The sequence below is a fragment of the Taeniopygia guttata genome, chromosome 36, assembly GCF_048771995.1.
Source record: "Taeniopygia guttata chromosome 36, bTaeGut7.mat, whole genome shotgun sequence".
In the NCBI taxonomy this organism is placed as follows: domain Eukaryota; kingdom Metazoa; phylum Chordata; class Aves; order Passeriformes; family Estrildidae; genus Taeniopygia; species Taeniopygia guttata.
The window spans coordinates 1,955,685-1,970,041 of record NC_133061.1 but is presented as its reverse complement, the minus strand read 5'-3'; the positions used below and the strand labels follow the sequence as shown (position 1 = coordinate 1,970,041).

The 14,357-nt window shown below is 55.0% G+C and overlaps 2 protein-coding genes across 2 annotated transcripts in view; one reads left to right on the top strand and one right to left on the bottom strand.

The window, feature by feature from the left end:
* Positions 1-14,357, top strand: part of LOC121468988 (uncharacterized) — a 418,875-nt gene that overhangs the window by 199,778 nt on the left and 204,740 nt on the right. The window contains exons 6-7 of the mRNA XM_072921310.1: positions 1,221-1,388; positions 1,557-1,630. Coding sequence (XP_072777411.1) covers positions 1,221-1,388; positions 1,557-1,630 — 242 coding nt within the window. The remainder of the gene's footprint in view (positions 1-1,220; positions 1,389-1,556; positions 1,631-14,357) is intronic.
* The window catches only part of LOC140681433 (uncharacterized), a 45,494-nt gene continuing 35,401 nt past the window's right edge, over positions 4,265-14,357 (bottom strand). The window contains exons 3-5 of the mRNA XM_072921264.1: positions 12,553-12,633; positions 11,971-12,120; positions 4,265-4,696 (exon numbers count right to left, since the gene is read on the bottom strand). Coding sequence (XP_072777365.1) covers positions 4,265-4,696; positions 11,971-12,120; positions 12,553-12,633 — 663 coding nt within the window. The remainder of the gene's footprint in view (positions 4,697-11,970; positions 12,121-12,552; positions 12,634-14,357) is intronic.

Sequence of the window (14,357 nt, the reverse complement as noted above, 5' to 3'; positions counted from 1 at the left end):
AACCTGCTCTGGACTGAACACCAGAAGAGCACCGGCAGCTCACACCTGTGGGTCACCGGGCTGGGCCTGGGCCACGGAGGGACTGATCAGAGACTGAGTGAGCTGAGCAACAGCCCACGGAGGGACTTACTGAGTTTGTCATCTCTTTTGGAGCAACAACAGGTTTTATTGTTTAATATTGTTCATGTTTTGTGCTGGTGAGTGCTTTGCCTGTTAAATAAACAGTTTTTTTTTATTTTTCTCCTAGGAAATCTTTTCCCAAACTGGTTGGGGGAGAGGCCGCTTGAATCTGCTTTCTAGAAAACCCTTTGGGGGTTTTCTCCCAAATTTGCCCTAAACCAGGACAGGGTGATGGGGAGGGGGTGACCCCCAAATGCCTGGACCAGGGGGAGGCTGGAGAGGGGGACCCTTGTACTGCAAAACCCCCCAGCATCCCTAAGCAGGACCCTGGAGAAGGGGGATCCCCAGGACCCTCGAGGATCCCCAGCAGCCCTGAGACGGGGGACACCAGAACCCCAGAGGGATGAGACTGGAAATGGGACACTCCTGGTGGCTCTTTTTTATTCACTTGTGATTTTTGGAGGTTTTTATGGACACCTGGAGACTTCTGGAGATGGATTTTGCCAGGAGAAATCTCCAACCCAAGGCTTTCACACTTGGTTTTTCCCCACACCAGGATTTCCCACTCCCAAACTTTGGCTGGATGGAGGAGGAGGCTGTGAGGAAAATGCCCTGGGACACTGAGGCAGGTGAGAGGAAGTCAGTGCCCCTTTCCCGCTCTCTCCTGTTCCATCTCCCAGCCCAGCCTGGCCCCCGGCTGCAGGACAGCCCCGCTGCCGGTGCCCTCCTGCCGGGGATGCACTGGGGGGATCTCCTTGCCCTTCCCTGTGGCACGGAGGCAAATCCCATCCTCTCCTTGTCCTTCCTCCCCCAGAGCAGGAGCTGAGGATGGAGAGCAGGGAGGACAAATCCCCCCAGCAGAACATCGTGGAAGAGGCTGTTTTGAGTGGCTCTATGGCAGAGGAATTGAATGGGGAGGAAAAGCCCCAGAGATCCCACAGGAGGAGGGGCTGCAAACGCAGATCACGGGGATCTGAGGAGGAAAGACCCACCCTGTGCTGGGGAGGTGGGCAGAGCTTCAGCCAGGAATCAGAGCTGGTGGTCCGTGAGCAGCCTCATGACAGGGAGAGTCCCTACGAGTGCTCAGAGTGTGGGAAGAGCTTCAGGAAGAGTTTCAACCTGATCTGCCACCAGAGGATCCACACTGGGGAACGGCCTTACAAGTGTGGGGAGTGTGGGAACAGCTTCAGCCACAGGTCTGACCTGATTGTCCACCAGAGGATCCACACTCGGGAGAGTCCCTACAAGTGTCCTGAGTGTGGGAAGAAGTTTCACACCAGCTCCCATCTCCTTGTACATCAGCGGATTCACAGACAGGAGAGGCCCTTCCGCTGCCCCGACTGCAGGATGGGCTTCAAGCACAACTCCACCCTCGTCACCCACCGGTGAATCCACAATGGGGAGAGGCCCTATGAGTGTGGGAAATGTGGGAAGAGCTTCAGCCAGAGATCTAACCTGATCCGCCACCAGATGATCCACACTGGGGAGAGGCCCTACAAATGTCCCGAGTGTAAGAAGAGGTTTCAGGCCAGATCAAATCTCCTCCTGCACTGGCGGATCCACACTGGGGAGAGGCCCTACGAGTGTCCCCAGTGTGGGAAGAGCTTCTCCAGGAGCTCTCACTTGACCAAACACCAACGGAGGCACCGGTAAGGGAAGCCCTGTGAATGCCCCGACTGCAGGAAGAGCTTCGTGTCCTGCTCCAACTCCATCCCCCATGGGAGGACCCATGTTGGTCAGAGCCCTGATGACCCACATTCCCTGTGATCCCTGCTGAGAAGACACCTGGCTGGTGGTCTCCACGTTCTCCTGGATCCCCATAGACACCTGGATGAACACGGCAGGAACATCCATCGGCACTCTGATCACCATTGAAAATTAATTGGGAAGAGCTGTTTCTTTGACTTTACAGCACGAAAATATCTCACCTGCTGTGTCATTTTTTCTTCTTATGGCATCAAGCAACAATGAATGATCTTGGAGATCTTTTCCTACCTAAATAATTTCCATGTTTATCCCATCAAAACACCTAGAATTGGGGTAAAAATAAAGAAATTAGGCAAAGAGGTATAAAGCTGAATCTAAGTCTGTCCCAGTTCCCGCCCTGGGTATGGTCTCCCCATGCAGGGTACCCCCCACAAAGCGCCCAAATCACTGCTGAAGTGCCCGGGCTGATCCTGGCTGTGGATTTTCCTGTCCACCAACCTCTCCTGGTGTAAGAGGCCATCTGAAGACCCTCACTCATTTGTCTGCCAATTGCCACAAGAAGGAAAGTCCCCCCTGCCCACCCCCCCCCCCCCCCGTAGTTCCATCTTGGAAGAGGCAATAGTGCAGGTGCAGCCACTGCACCGTCATGCCAGCTGTTCCCAACGAGGCCTGGCAAGGACTTGGCAAGGAGTTGGCTGGGACTTGGCAACGACCCAGCATGGACCCAGCACAGAGTGGCCTGCTGGAATTCCTGCTTCACTCTCCACTTTCAAGCCGAATGAACTGTTGGGGTGACCCTGATGGTCTCTCACTGCAGACCCCTCATCTGCCTCGTTACCACCGTGACAGACAGAGATTGAGAACCCTCTCCCCAAGGACTGAGACTAAGACCCCTACCACAGGGAGTGGGAGGGAGAATGACATGACCTGTTCTTCTCCAGGAGCTTCAATGGACTTATTCTTCATTGTGTTTGTTCTGCCTGGATGATTTTCTGTAGATACACCTGTCCCCCCCCCAGCAATTTCAACAGACTCTCATTGTTCTGCATGTTCCCCCCTTTTCCCTCTGTGGACTATAACTGGATCCCCGGGTTGGGCAGGACTTTGGAGACTCTCCCCAACACAACAAGACGGATCCCCATGGTCCGGACCAGTGAAGACCTCGCCTGTGTTGGCAGCTATTGCCATCCCCCCTTCTCTCTCTGTCTCTATCCTTTTTACTTCTTTTCTGACCCCACTATCACATTTATTGTTTTTTGGCCCTTAATAAAGGTGCATCTGTTGTGATTAAACTGATAGTCCCCTGCTGTTTGTCTTTTGAACTTTGGGATTGGCTAATGAACCATCACGACACCCCACCATAAGCGTATCATGACATATGGTCAGTCCCTGGGCTGCTCCATGGAGACCCCATGCCAGGGGTGGTTGCCATGGACACCAGCTCAGGCCTGCAGCCAGAGCCTGTTTCCATGGCAACCATTTCCAGTCCCATCCCCAGACTCATGGGATCCCAGAACCACAGAAGTGGCTGAGCTGGGAGGGACCCATCAGGATCCTCGAGTCCCGCTGCTGGCCCTGCACAGGACACCCCAACACTGCCAGCCTGGGCCTGGCAGCGCTGTCCAAATGCTGCTTGAGCTCAGAGAGCCCTGGAGCTGTGACCCTTCCCTGGGGAGCCTGGGCAGTGCCCCAGCAGCCTCTGGGCAAAAACCTTTCCCTGAGATCCAACCTCAGCCTGCCCTGACTCAGCTGCAGCTGCTCCCTCCACTCCTGTCCCTGGGCACCAGAGTGAAGAGGTTCCCTCAGCCCCAGCCAGGGACCCGCTCCCAAGGCTGCTGCCATGGCCACCATGGCTGGCACCAGCTGGGATGCTCGGTTTCCACAGGCCGGGATTCAGGAATGGGATTCCCCAATTTCCTGCTCCTGCTAAAACCATGCTGGTGCTCGTTGCCCTCCCACCTTCCACTGAAGGAAAAAAATGGAAAGATCCCAGGCTGGGATAAGAACAATTTACTGGGAACAGCGAGATAAGGAACAAACAGGAATAGAAAAAATATTGACAACAGAAGGGATAAGAAAAACTATTTACAAGGGAAACTACATCACCATCAATTGTACCTTCCTGGCCACATGTCTCCTCCTGCCTGGAAAGGACAACCTTCTCAGGGAGAGAGAGAGAGAGAGTCCCTTTCCTGCCCCTGGCAATGACCTGAGGTGGGAGTGAATGTAGTGACAGGGCCATGGCCAGACCCTCATGTTCTTCAATCCCACATAAGGTCATTGGCAGGGGCAGGGGAAGGTACAGGTGTCTTCCCAGCATGGATCACAGGTAACAGGGATCATCAGGGCTCTTCCCAATGTGGGTTCTTCAATGGGGGATGAAGCTGGAGCGGTGCACGAAGCTCCTCCTGCAGTTAGGGCACTCACAGGGCTTCCATCACCGGTGGCTCCGTTGGTGTCGGGTCAAGTGAGAGCTCCGGGTGAAGCTCTTCCCACACTGGGGACACTCATAGGGCCTCTCCCCAGTGTGGATGCGCCGGTGCCTTACAAGGGTGGAGTTTTCCTTGAAGCCCTTCCCACAGTCAGAGCAGAGGAAGGGCTTCTCCTCGGTGTGGACACGCTCATGCAGGAGGAGATTTGAGCTGCTCTGAAACCTCTTCCCACATGTGGGGCACATGTAGGGCCTCTCCTCAGTGTGGATGCGCCGGTGCCTGACAAGGGTGGAGTTGTGCTTGAAGCCCTTCCCGCAGTCAGGGCAGCGGAAGGCCCTCTCATCCGTGTGAATCCGCTGATGTTCAAGGAGATGGGAGCTGGTGTGAAACCTCTTCTGACACTCAGGACACTTGTAGGGCCTCTCCCCAGTGTGGATGTGTGGTAGATAGGGACAGGCGGAGCGGAAGACCACGGGATGTCACGGAAAGATAGACCCCTCCCCTTCTCTCTTCCCCACGTTATCTATTAACCCCAGAAGCCCCAGAAGCATGTAGCCACACCTGCCCTGGTAAATTTCCACTCCTTACTAAACCCTGAGACCCTCCAACCCCCCTCTGACGTAGCAAAAACCCCCAAGACTATTTAAACCCACGAGATAGGATAATAAACGCTTTTCGACCGTCTGCCACATTGGTGTCTGCGTGTGTTGATTAGCCCGAGCAGCCTGGAGAGGCCAGGCCGACGTGCTGCCTTACCTGAACCAGGTCCCTCGTTGCCCCTTATAAAGGTAACATACTGGTGCCGAAACCCGGGAGAAAAGAAGAAAAAAAAAGGAAAAATTCCCCCGGTGGACGGGATACACCTGGACGAGAGCAGCGGCCGGAACGGTCAAACCGTATCTAGGCGAGGGGAGACGTCCCGGGACCCGCGAGCGTCATGGACAGCGTCGCATGGGTCGTGAGTATGAAGCAATGGAGTATCGAGTTTAAGCTCAGGGACTTTTATCTTGCTATAGCAAGGCTGCCTGAGCTTGGAGCAACCGAATGCTCAGTGGATGCCATGCATCTGGGAATATGGGAACAGTGTACAGCCACGCTGGCCGGGGAATCGAAATCCTCAGGCAGTGGCGAGAGCGTTACGGCACGGGGCAAGGTAGAAAAAACCCCGCGCAAGGCAATAGAAAAACAGGAGACGCAGAGTGCAGCACGTACGTGTTTATTAGTTAGACCCGGGCTCGGGACGGGGGCGAAAGCGCAGACCGTCCCTGAGGAGGGTCCACCCGGGAGCGGAGACCCGGGGCGGCACAGCGCGGCACCCCCTTCCCCGGATCAGAGCCCGGCCCGGCCCCGCCGCGGAGCTGAGCCCAGCCTGGCACAGAGGACCGCTGCCGCCGGGGCCCAGAGCGGCGCATTCCGAGCGGCGCGGCCCCGCTCCCGCCGTGACTCGGACCCGGCCGCGGCTCCGCGCCGCTTCCCCGCCGGCGCGCCGAGCGGAGCGGCGCCAAACCCCGCCACGGCAGCCCCCCGAGACACCCCCGCCGCGGAAAACCCCCGGGGAACCCCCGCCGCAGAAAAACCCCGAAAAGCCGCAGCTTCCCGGTCCGTGCCACCGCCGCCACCGGCCCGCGATCCGTTTTCGGGGGCGCGGCGGCGTGCGGAGCGCTTCTGGCGGGGGCTGGCGGGGGAGGCCCGAGACGCAGAGGCCGCGGCCCGGGAGGGCACGGCCGCGTGGCCACGCTATCCCTTTGAAAATGGCGCCGGCAGCCGTAGAGAGGGGCGGGGCCCGGGTAATCTCGGCGCGAAAACTCGGACACCGCGCGATTTCAGGGGCACGCGTGCGCGGGAGAAAGAGGCGGAGAGTGGCACGGAGCGCGGAGCCAACCAGCGGCCGCGCCAGGCGCCGCCACCATATAAGGCAAAAACCACCCCCCGCGGGAGGCGCGGCGAGCCCGGGGGGCGGGAGCGGCCCCTCCCCCGCGGGGAGGAGCGAGCTCGGGGCCGGACAAAACGGCGCGGAGCCCCGGAAGTACACTGGCATTTGACTTCCGGCGCGGAGCCTGGCGACGGCTCTGCCGGCTCCTCCGAGCCGGCGGGGGCTGGCCGGGACCCCAAAACAAAAGAAACGGAACTAGCACAGTTTAAAACAAAACCAAATAGAGTTCTAAGCCGCACCGAAAAACAGTCACAATACCCCTTGGAGCTGCGGGAGAAAAGGGCGTCTCACCAAGGAATGCAGGTCCCAGCCCCCGGACACACGAGACGGGGGGTGGGGGGGGGGGCGCGCGGGCTAACTCAGCCTCCTCCCACCGCAAGCAGCGCCTGTGCCGCAGAGTCAGCGGGGAACACCCCGATACGGAACCCCTGGGTGGCCCTGGCCCTGAAAATAGGGAAGGAACCCCCGAAAGTTTGGGGGACATGCCGCCTCTATGGCAGTCGGGACCCCCACGTAATAGGGCTTCAGTTTTGGGCAGACACAGGAGTAGACTGCACAATCCTACCCCAAGCCCTATGGCCCCGGCACTGGCAGTACAAGGAGGTCCCTCCAGTGAACGGGGTGGGAGGGTTGTCCCGAGCTTGGAAAAGCACCCAATTGGTAGCTATAACGCTCCATACAAAGAAAGGACCAGAACAAACAGTAGCAATCCACCCCTACATCTTGCAAAACTCCCCACCCCTGATAGGAAGAGACATCCTTGCTATGCTAGGAGTCAGGATTACAAATTTATAATGAGGGCCACTGCTGTACACCCACTGCTGCCAATCAAACTGACTTGGAAATCACCAGACCCCGTATGGGTTGAGCAGTGGCCCCTGTCAAAGCCTCAAATGACAGCCTTGCTGGAACTGGTCGACCGCGAGCTACAAAAGGGCCACATTGAACCCTCCACCAGCCCGTGGAACACCCCTGTGTTTGTAATCCCCAAGAGATCAGGAGAAGGCTACCGCCTCATCCACGACCTGAGGGAAGTGAACAAGACAATTCAGCCCATGGGTCCAGTTCAGACACTACTGCCCGCGAACTCAGCCATCCCCAAAGGGCAGCCGTGCGCAGTGCTGGACATCAAAGACTGTTTCTTTTCAATACCCCTGCATGCCGAGGACAAAGAACGGTTCGCCTTCTCCATCGTGTTCCCGAACGGCGAGCGACCTAACCTCTGCTTCTAATGGAAGGTGCTACCTCAAGGCCTTGTGGACAGCCCGACCATATGCCAGATTACCGTGGACAGTCCAACACTCCCACCCTGCTGCGACCATCATTCAGTACATGGACGACATCCTCGTCGCTGCACCATCAGCAGGCCAAGTGGATCACCTAGTGTCCACAATCACGGAAACCCTCCAGGCCAACGGTTTCGAGATCGCGAACACGAAGATCAAGAGAGGACCGTGCGTGACCTTCCTGGGAGTGGGGATCACAAACTCCTACGTGACCCCACCCAGGATAAAGGTCCGCCGAGACATCAAGACCCTCCACGACATGCAGCGACTTGTGGGATCTCTGCAGTGGCTCCGCAACATCGTCCTAGTTCCCCCAGAGGTCATGGACCCCCTGTATGACCTCCTGAAAGGAAAACACCCCTGGGACCCCAAGGAGCTGACGCCGCAAGCAACGAAATCCCTCGACTTCATCGAACGTCAGATGTCCACTAGCCTGCTTGCCAGGTGGAACCCGAGCGTACCACTGGACTTATACGTCCACTTCACGCAGAAGGGAGGAGTGGGAGCACTTGCCCAAGGACCTTCCGAAAAATCCCAGCCGATCCAATGGGTGGTCCTCGGAAGACCAACTCACGCATTCTCCCCAGGAGTTGAATGCGTTGCTAACCTCATCATGAAAGGCAGGAGACTCGCCCTGAGACACCTGGGAACCGAGCCGGCAAGGATCCACCTCCCCTTCCGCAAGCGACCAACCACGGAGTCAACTGCGATATCGGAGCACCTGGCCCTCGCTCTCACTGGCTTCGGAGGAGAAATCTCCTACGCCACCAAACCACCTTGGACCCAGCTACTGACCATTGTCGACATAGATGTGCCACCGAAGGTCATGGACCGACCGCAACCAGGACCAACGGTCTTTACAGACGCCTCCTCCATGACTTCTACTGCAGCAGCAGTGTGGCAAACAGGAGAAACATGGCATTGCATCAAAACATGCGACCCCACGCTGTCAGTGCAACAGCTGGAAGCAGCAGCAGTGGTCTTGGCGTGCGGACTTTTCCAGGACGAACACCTCAACATCGTGACAGACTCTATATTCGTGGCAAAGCTCTGCCTAGCCATGTCAAGACCAGGTGTGTCAACATCCACGACGGCCTCCATGCTTGAAGAGGCACTCTCCTCACGCCAGGGCACCGTGTCCGTCATCCACGTCAACAGCCATAACCCAGTCAAGGGCTTCTTCCAGACTGGAAATGACAAAGCAGATGCCGCAGCGAAGGGAGTGTGGACGCTGCAGGAAGCCCGTCAACTGCACGAGTCACTCCACATAGGGGCCAAAGCACTGGCGAAGAGATGCGGGATCTCGACAGCGGACGCGAGACACGTAGTGGCCACCTGCCCTCACTGCCAGAAGTCACCCCTATGGACCGGTGGAGTCAACCCGAGGGGCCTCAAGGCGTCAGAAATCTGGCAGTCAGACTTCACCCTCTGCGAACTGCTGAAGCCCCGAGCATGGCTTGCAGTGACAGTGGACACCTACAGCGGAGTGATCATAGCAACACAGCACCTCAAACCCAACTCCAAGGCCACAATCAAGCACTGGCTGACAGTTATGGCATGGCTTGGTATCCCCAAGCAAATTAAAACTGACAATGCTTCCAATTTTATCTCCAAATCAGTGCGGGAATTCGCCTCGGTGTGGGGTATCACCTTAGCGCAGGGAATCCCATATAACAGCACCGGACAGGCCATTGTCGAGCGAGCAAATCAAACCCTAAAAGCCAAGTTAGAAGTATTGGCAAAGGCAGAGGGCTTTGCCAATTCCATCCCCTCAGGAGACCAGACACGCATGCTAGCAACCGCGCTGCTAGCACTGAACCAATTCCCTAGGGGAGATGAAGCAAACAGTCCCATTCGAAAACACTGGGCCACCCAGACACTAGAGGAGGGCCCACAGGTCATGGTCAAAAACGAGCTAGGCGAGTGGGAACGGGGCTGGAGACTGGTGCTTACGGGACGGGGGTACGCGGCAGTTAAAAAGGAGGACAAGATCAGGTGGTGTCCACTCAGGTCAATCAAACCTGACCTTCAGAATGAAACTAATGGAAAACTGTGAGTTTTCGTTCGCAGGACACGCTCGTGGACCGTCCCCGCGACACACACACCCCTGCTCCGGAGAGAGATAACGGACCACCAAGCCACCAGACAGGACCTGAGCGTCCCACGGCGGTGAGACCCAGACTTGCACAGTGTCTCTGTGCAATCCTGCTGGTGGGGCTTGTGACCGGGGGGCAAGCCGACCCGGGCCACTACCCTCACCAGCCGTTCAGATGGGTCATGCAACATCTTTCAAGTGACAAGGTGTTCAAAGAGGTCACCACCGCAAACGCTCCATCCTTCGTATTCCACATAGCCGATCTGTTTCCAGGGCAACCGAAAATACGGCCCTCAAGCCCGCACATCATACTCATGTACATATCTTACTGGTGCCCAGTGTCCAACCCAGGGAAAAGGTACTGTGACTACCCGGGGTGGGGACATTGTGGATATTGGGGCTGCGAAACCATTGTTACAGATGCCAGACCATGGGGAGACGGGTGGCAACCGCAGGAGCCCGACAAATTCTTACAGTTCACCTGGGCACCCTTTGGCTGCGGAGACCACAATGCACAGCCTAGACTACGGGGATGCGTAAGTTATAACATGACTGTCCTACAGCCAGATCACCCTAGCTGGGCCACAGGTAGAACATGGACAGTGGTCCTCAAAGGACCAAGGAGGTGGGTGAATGTGAGAATTATCAGGCTCCAGCCACCAACACCTCGACCAGTGGGACCCAACAAAATTATCAAGAATGTGCTGAGAGGGAAAAACACAACCCACCCCAAAACCCTGACCCCAAAAGCCACTGACACCCCGACCAGCCTTGCAGATACCCCCCAGATAGGCCGCACGGCTGAGTCAGACCCAAACCCAATCTTTTGTATGCTAGAAGCTACCTTCCTAACCCTAAACGAAACCAAACCAAACCTAACTAACTCCTGTTGGCTTTGCTATGATGTCAAACCCCCTTTTTATGAAGGCATTGCTTTGGACACCCCCTTCAGTTACTCCACAGCCAGTGCCCCCCACCAGTGCAGATGGGACACTCCCCGCAGAGGAATCACCCTGAGTCAAATCACAGGACAGGGCAGATGTTTTGGGAATGCAACCTTAGCAAAGCAGAAAGGCAACTTCTGCACTAAAGTTGTCAAACCCAACAGAAAAACTAACAAGTGGGTGATCCCATCTGCGTCTGGGATGTGGGTTTGCCAAAGGTCCGGAGTGAGTCCTTGTGTGTTCCTTGTCAAATTCAATGACTCTACCGATTTCTGTGTTCAAGTTCTGATTGTCCCCAGGGTCTTGTATCACTCAGACGAAGAGATATACCATCTTCTCGAAGAACCTAACAGACTCCACAAAAGGGAAATCATCACAGGTATAACTATCGCGATGCTGCTCGGCTTGGGAGCAGCTGGCACAGCCACGGGTGTCTCAGCCATCGCAACCCAACAGCACGGACTCTCTCAGCTGCAAATGACCATCGACAAAGACCTGCAGAGGATCGAGAAATCCATCTCCTATCTAGAGAAATCAGTCTCTTCGCTTTCAGAAGTGGTCTTACAAAATAGGTGGGGTCTGGACCTTTTGTTCATGCAGCAGGGAGGACTGTGTGCAGCCTTGAAGGAGGAATGCTGCTTTTATGCAGATCATACGGGAGTCGTTAAAGACTCCATGGCAGAACTCCGAGACAGACTGGCTCAGAGAAAGAGAGACAGGGAGACCCAGCAGAGCTGGTTTGAATCCTGGTTCAATCAATCACCTTGGCTCACCACTTTAATTTCCGCCCTGGTAGGTCCACTGGCAATACTGCTTTTAGCTATTACCATAGGACCATGCCTGCTGAACAAACTAGTCTCGTTTGTTCAGGCCCGTCTGGAAAGGGCAAACATTCTGTTCATAGGCCACCAACAAATGCTGTAAACCAAAAAACTGCAAACACAGTCAGTAGCTAAAGCCTTAAGCACCTGCCTTGAAAAATTTACCCAGATCTACCAAATCACCCTTTCCTTAACAAGTTGCAAGTTTGTACCTCACTCCAGTGCCTATACCTACGACTACCTCATTTTGTATGTGATAAGGAGGGGGGAGATGTGGTAGATAGGGACAGGCGGAGCGGAAGACCACGGGATGTCACGGAAAGATAGACCCCTCCCCTTCTCTCTTCCCCACGTTATCTATTAACCCCAGAAGCCCCAGAAGCATGTAGCCACACCTGCCCTGGTAAATTTCCACTCCTTACTAAACCCTGAGACCCCCCAACCCCCCTCTGACGTAGCAAAAACCCCCAAGACTATTTAAACCCACGAGATAGGATAATAAACGCTTTTCGACCGTCTGCCACATTGGTATCTGCGTGTGTTGATTAGCCCGAGCGGCCTGGAGAGGCCAGGCCGCCGTGCTGCCTTACCTGAACCAGGTCCCTCGTTGCCCCTTATAAAGGCAACAGGATGAGTTGGTGGATGATGAGGTGGGAGCTCCAGCCGAAGCCCTTCCCACACTCCCCACACTCGTAGGGCCATTCCCCGGTGTGGATCATCTGGTGTCGTTTCAGATTGTTGCTCTGCCTGAAGCTCTTCCCACACTCCAAGCACTTGTAGGGCTTCTCCCCATCATGATGCTTCTCAGGGACCACCACCTCCAAGCTCTGGCTGAAGCTCTGCCCACCTTCCTGGCACAGGCTGGGTCTTTCCCCCTCAGAGCACCCTGGGCTAGGCTTGCAGCACCTCCTCCTGTGGGATCTCCTGGGCTTTTCCTCCCTGTTGTATTCATGCGCTGTGGAGTTGCTAAAAACGGCCTCTTCCATGAGGTTCTGCTGTGGGGATTTGTCCTCCCTGCTCTCCATCCTCAGCTCCTGCTCTGGGGTAGGAAAGACTAGGAGGGGATGGGATTTGCCTCCGTGCCACAGGGAAGGGCAAGGAGATCCCCCCAGTGCATCCCCATCACGACAGCATCGGCAGCGGGGCTGTCCTGCAGCCGGGGGCTGTGCTGGGCTGGGAGATGGAGCAGGAGAGAGGGGGAAAGGGGCACTGACTTCCTTCTCACCTGCCTTGGTGTCCCAGTGCATCTTCCTCGCAGCCTCCTCCTCCATCTGGTAAATCTGGTATGGGAAATCCTGTTTTGGAAGGAAAACAAGGGATGAGCACAGTGAGTTTTGTACCGGTTTGAAGGCAAACCAGGGAGAGAGTCTAAGCCAGAATGAAAATTGAGTAAGAAAATTAAGATCAAGGCAATGATACAGAAACACTGGCTTAATCTAACAGAGTCAGGATATACCCTGACACCCCGTTGGTCAGGGTGGTGGTAGCAGTCTGATGAAATGGTGGCTGCAGTCCAGCTGGAGTGATGAACGTGATTCCGTCAAAGCGGGGATCCTGTAGAAGGGTCTGGTCTTCCTCTGAAGGTCGAGTGGTGGTTATGGAGCTCTTGTCCTCCAGGAATGCAGTAGGCAAGGTGGTTGTGGTGTTGCAAGGGTGAGATTATATCCAGGTAGGAATGCTTGGTTCCTCCCCCTGGGCGGAGCATCCCACAATGGGATGATGTAATTTTATCAGCCCTGCAGTGACACTCAATGGCCCATTAACAGAAGATGGCCCCTGGAGGGCGTTATAAGGGTTGAGCCGTGGAAGAGATAAAGAACACTGCCCCACCTGTTGATAACAGTTTATGGAGATGGTGACTGAAAACACTTTTGGTTACATCTGACACTGTAACCTGAAACACTGAGGCACTCCCTGCTCAGGGTGGGGGGTGAACACCACCCCCCTTACCCAAACTGGCTCAGGTGTAAAACCCCCACCCTGGGAAGGCCACGCACACAGGGGACAATGTCACACTTGCCTCACCCCAGGGGAGATCTCTGTCCCTGTCACTCCCTTGCTCTCCCCCCTTTTCTCTTCCTTTCCATCTCTCTCTCTTCCTCACATTTACTGTTCAGGAAAATCGACTTCAGATTTTATCTCCTTAGCACCTTAACTGTGGCACAGGCATCGCTCTAACAACTTTATTAACCAGCTTGCAACATTATTTTGCACAGTGAGTTCAGGGCACTGTTGTCTGACCCCAAGTGCCTTTGACATCAGCCTGGTTCCCTCCTCTGAGGAGGTTCTGCCTCTTTCTGGAGGAACTCTTGGAAACTTGGATGCAGCTTCCTCTGAGCAACTTTTGGGAGAACTTATGAGGAAAATGGCTGTTGTGGGTGGCCAGTGTAAAGAAAATATATTCCTGTCCTTGCTGAAAAGTTCGTTAAAGTCACTGGAGGAAAGGGAGCAAATCATACCAGTGAAACTGACCAGGATCAGTCACCCCAAGGTGAGGAACACAAGGCTACTAAAGTCCTACAAGAAGCCCAGCTCAAGTAGCTAAACTCCCGAATAATTAGTGAATTTGCAGGCTTGGGGGCTTTTCCAAATATGAGAATCATTATTTTCTTCGTTCCTGTCACCTTTGTGACAGCTCCACAGAGCTTTCCCTTCCTTTTAATAATCTGTATTGGGCCAAATTTCCATGTTTCTTTTTTGGAACCTGCCAGCATCTGAGGTAGAGCTGTGCTGGAAGTGATGGAATTTGGAATTGCCACAGAATTTCTTCTGCTGCTGGTTTATTAATGTTTGGGATTTGTTTGTGTTTCCATCACAAGAGACTTGTGGGAAGAGCAAATCTTCCTCAAGGCATTTTATGTAGGGTTAAGTTTAATTTCTGCTGAGTTTGTTTTGTCTTGTGCCCAGGGGATGCTCAAGGGCTCTATGGTTTTGGTTTGACCCTAATTTTCTTCTGATTTGTCTTTATCACTTAAAAACACCTGAAAAATGACTAAAAAGAGTATTGATCAGAGATGTC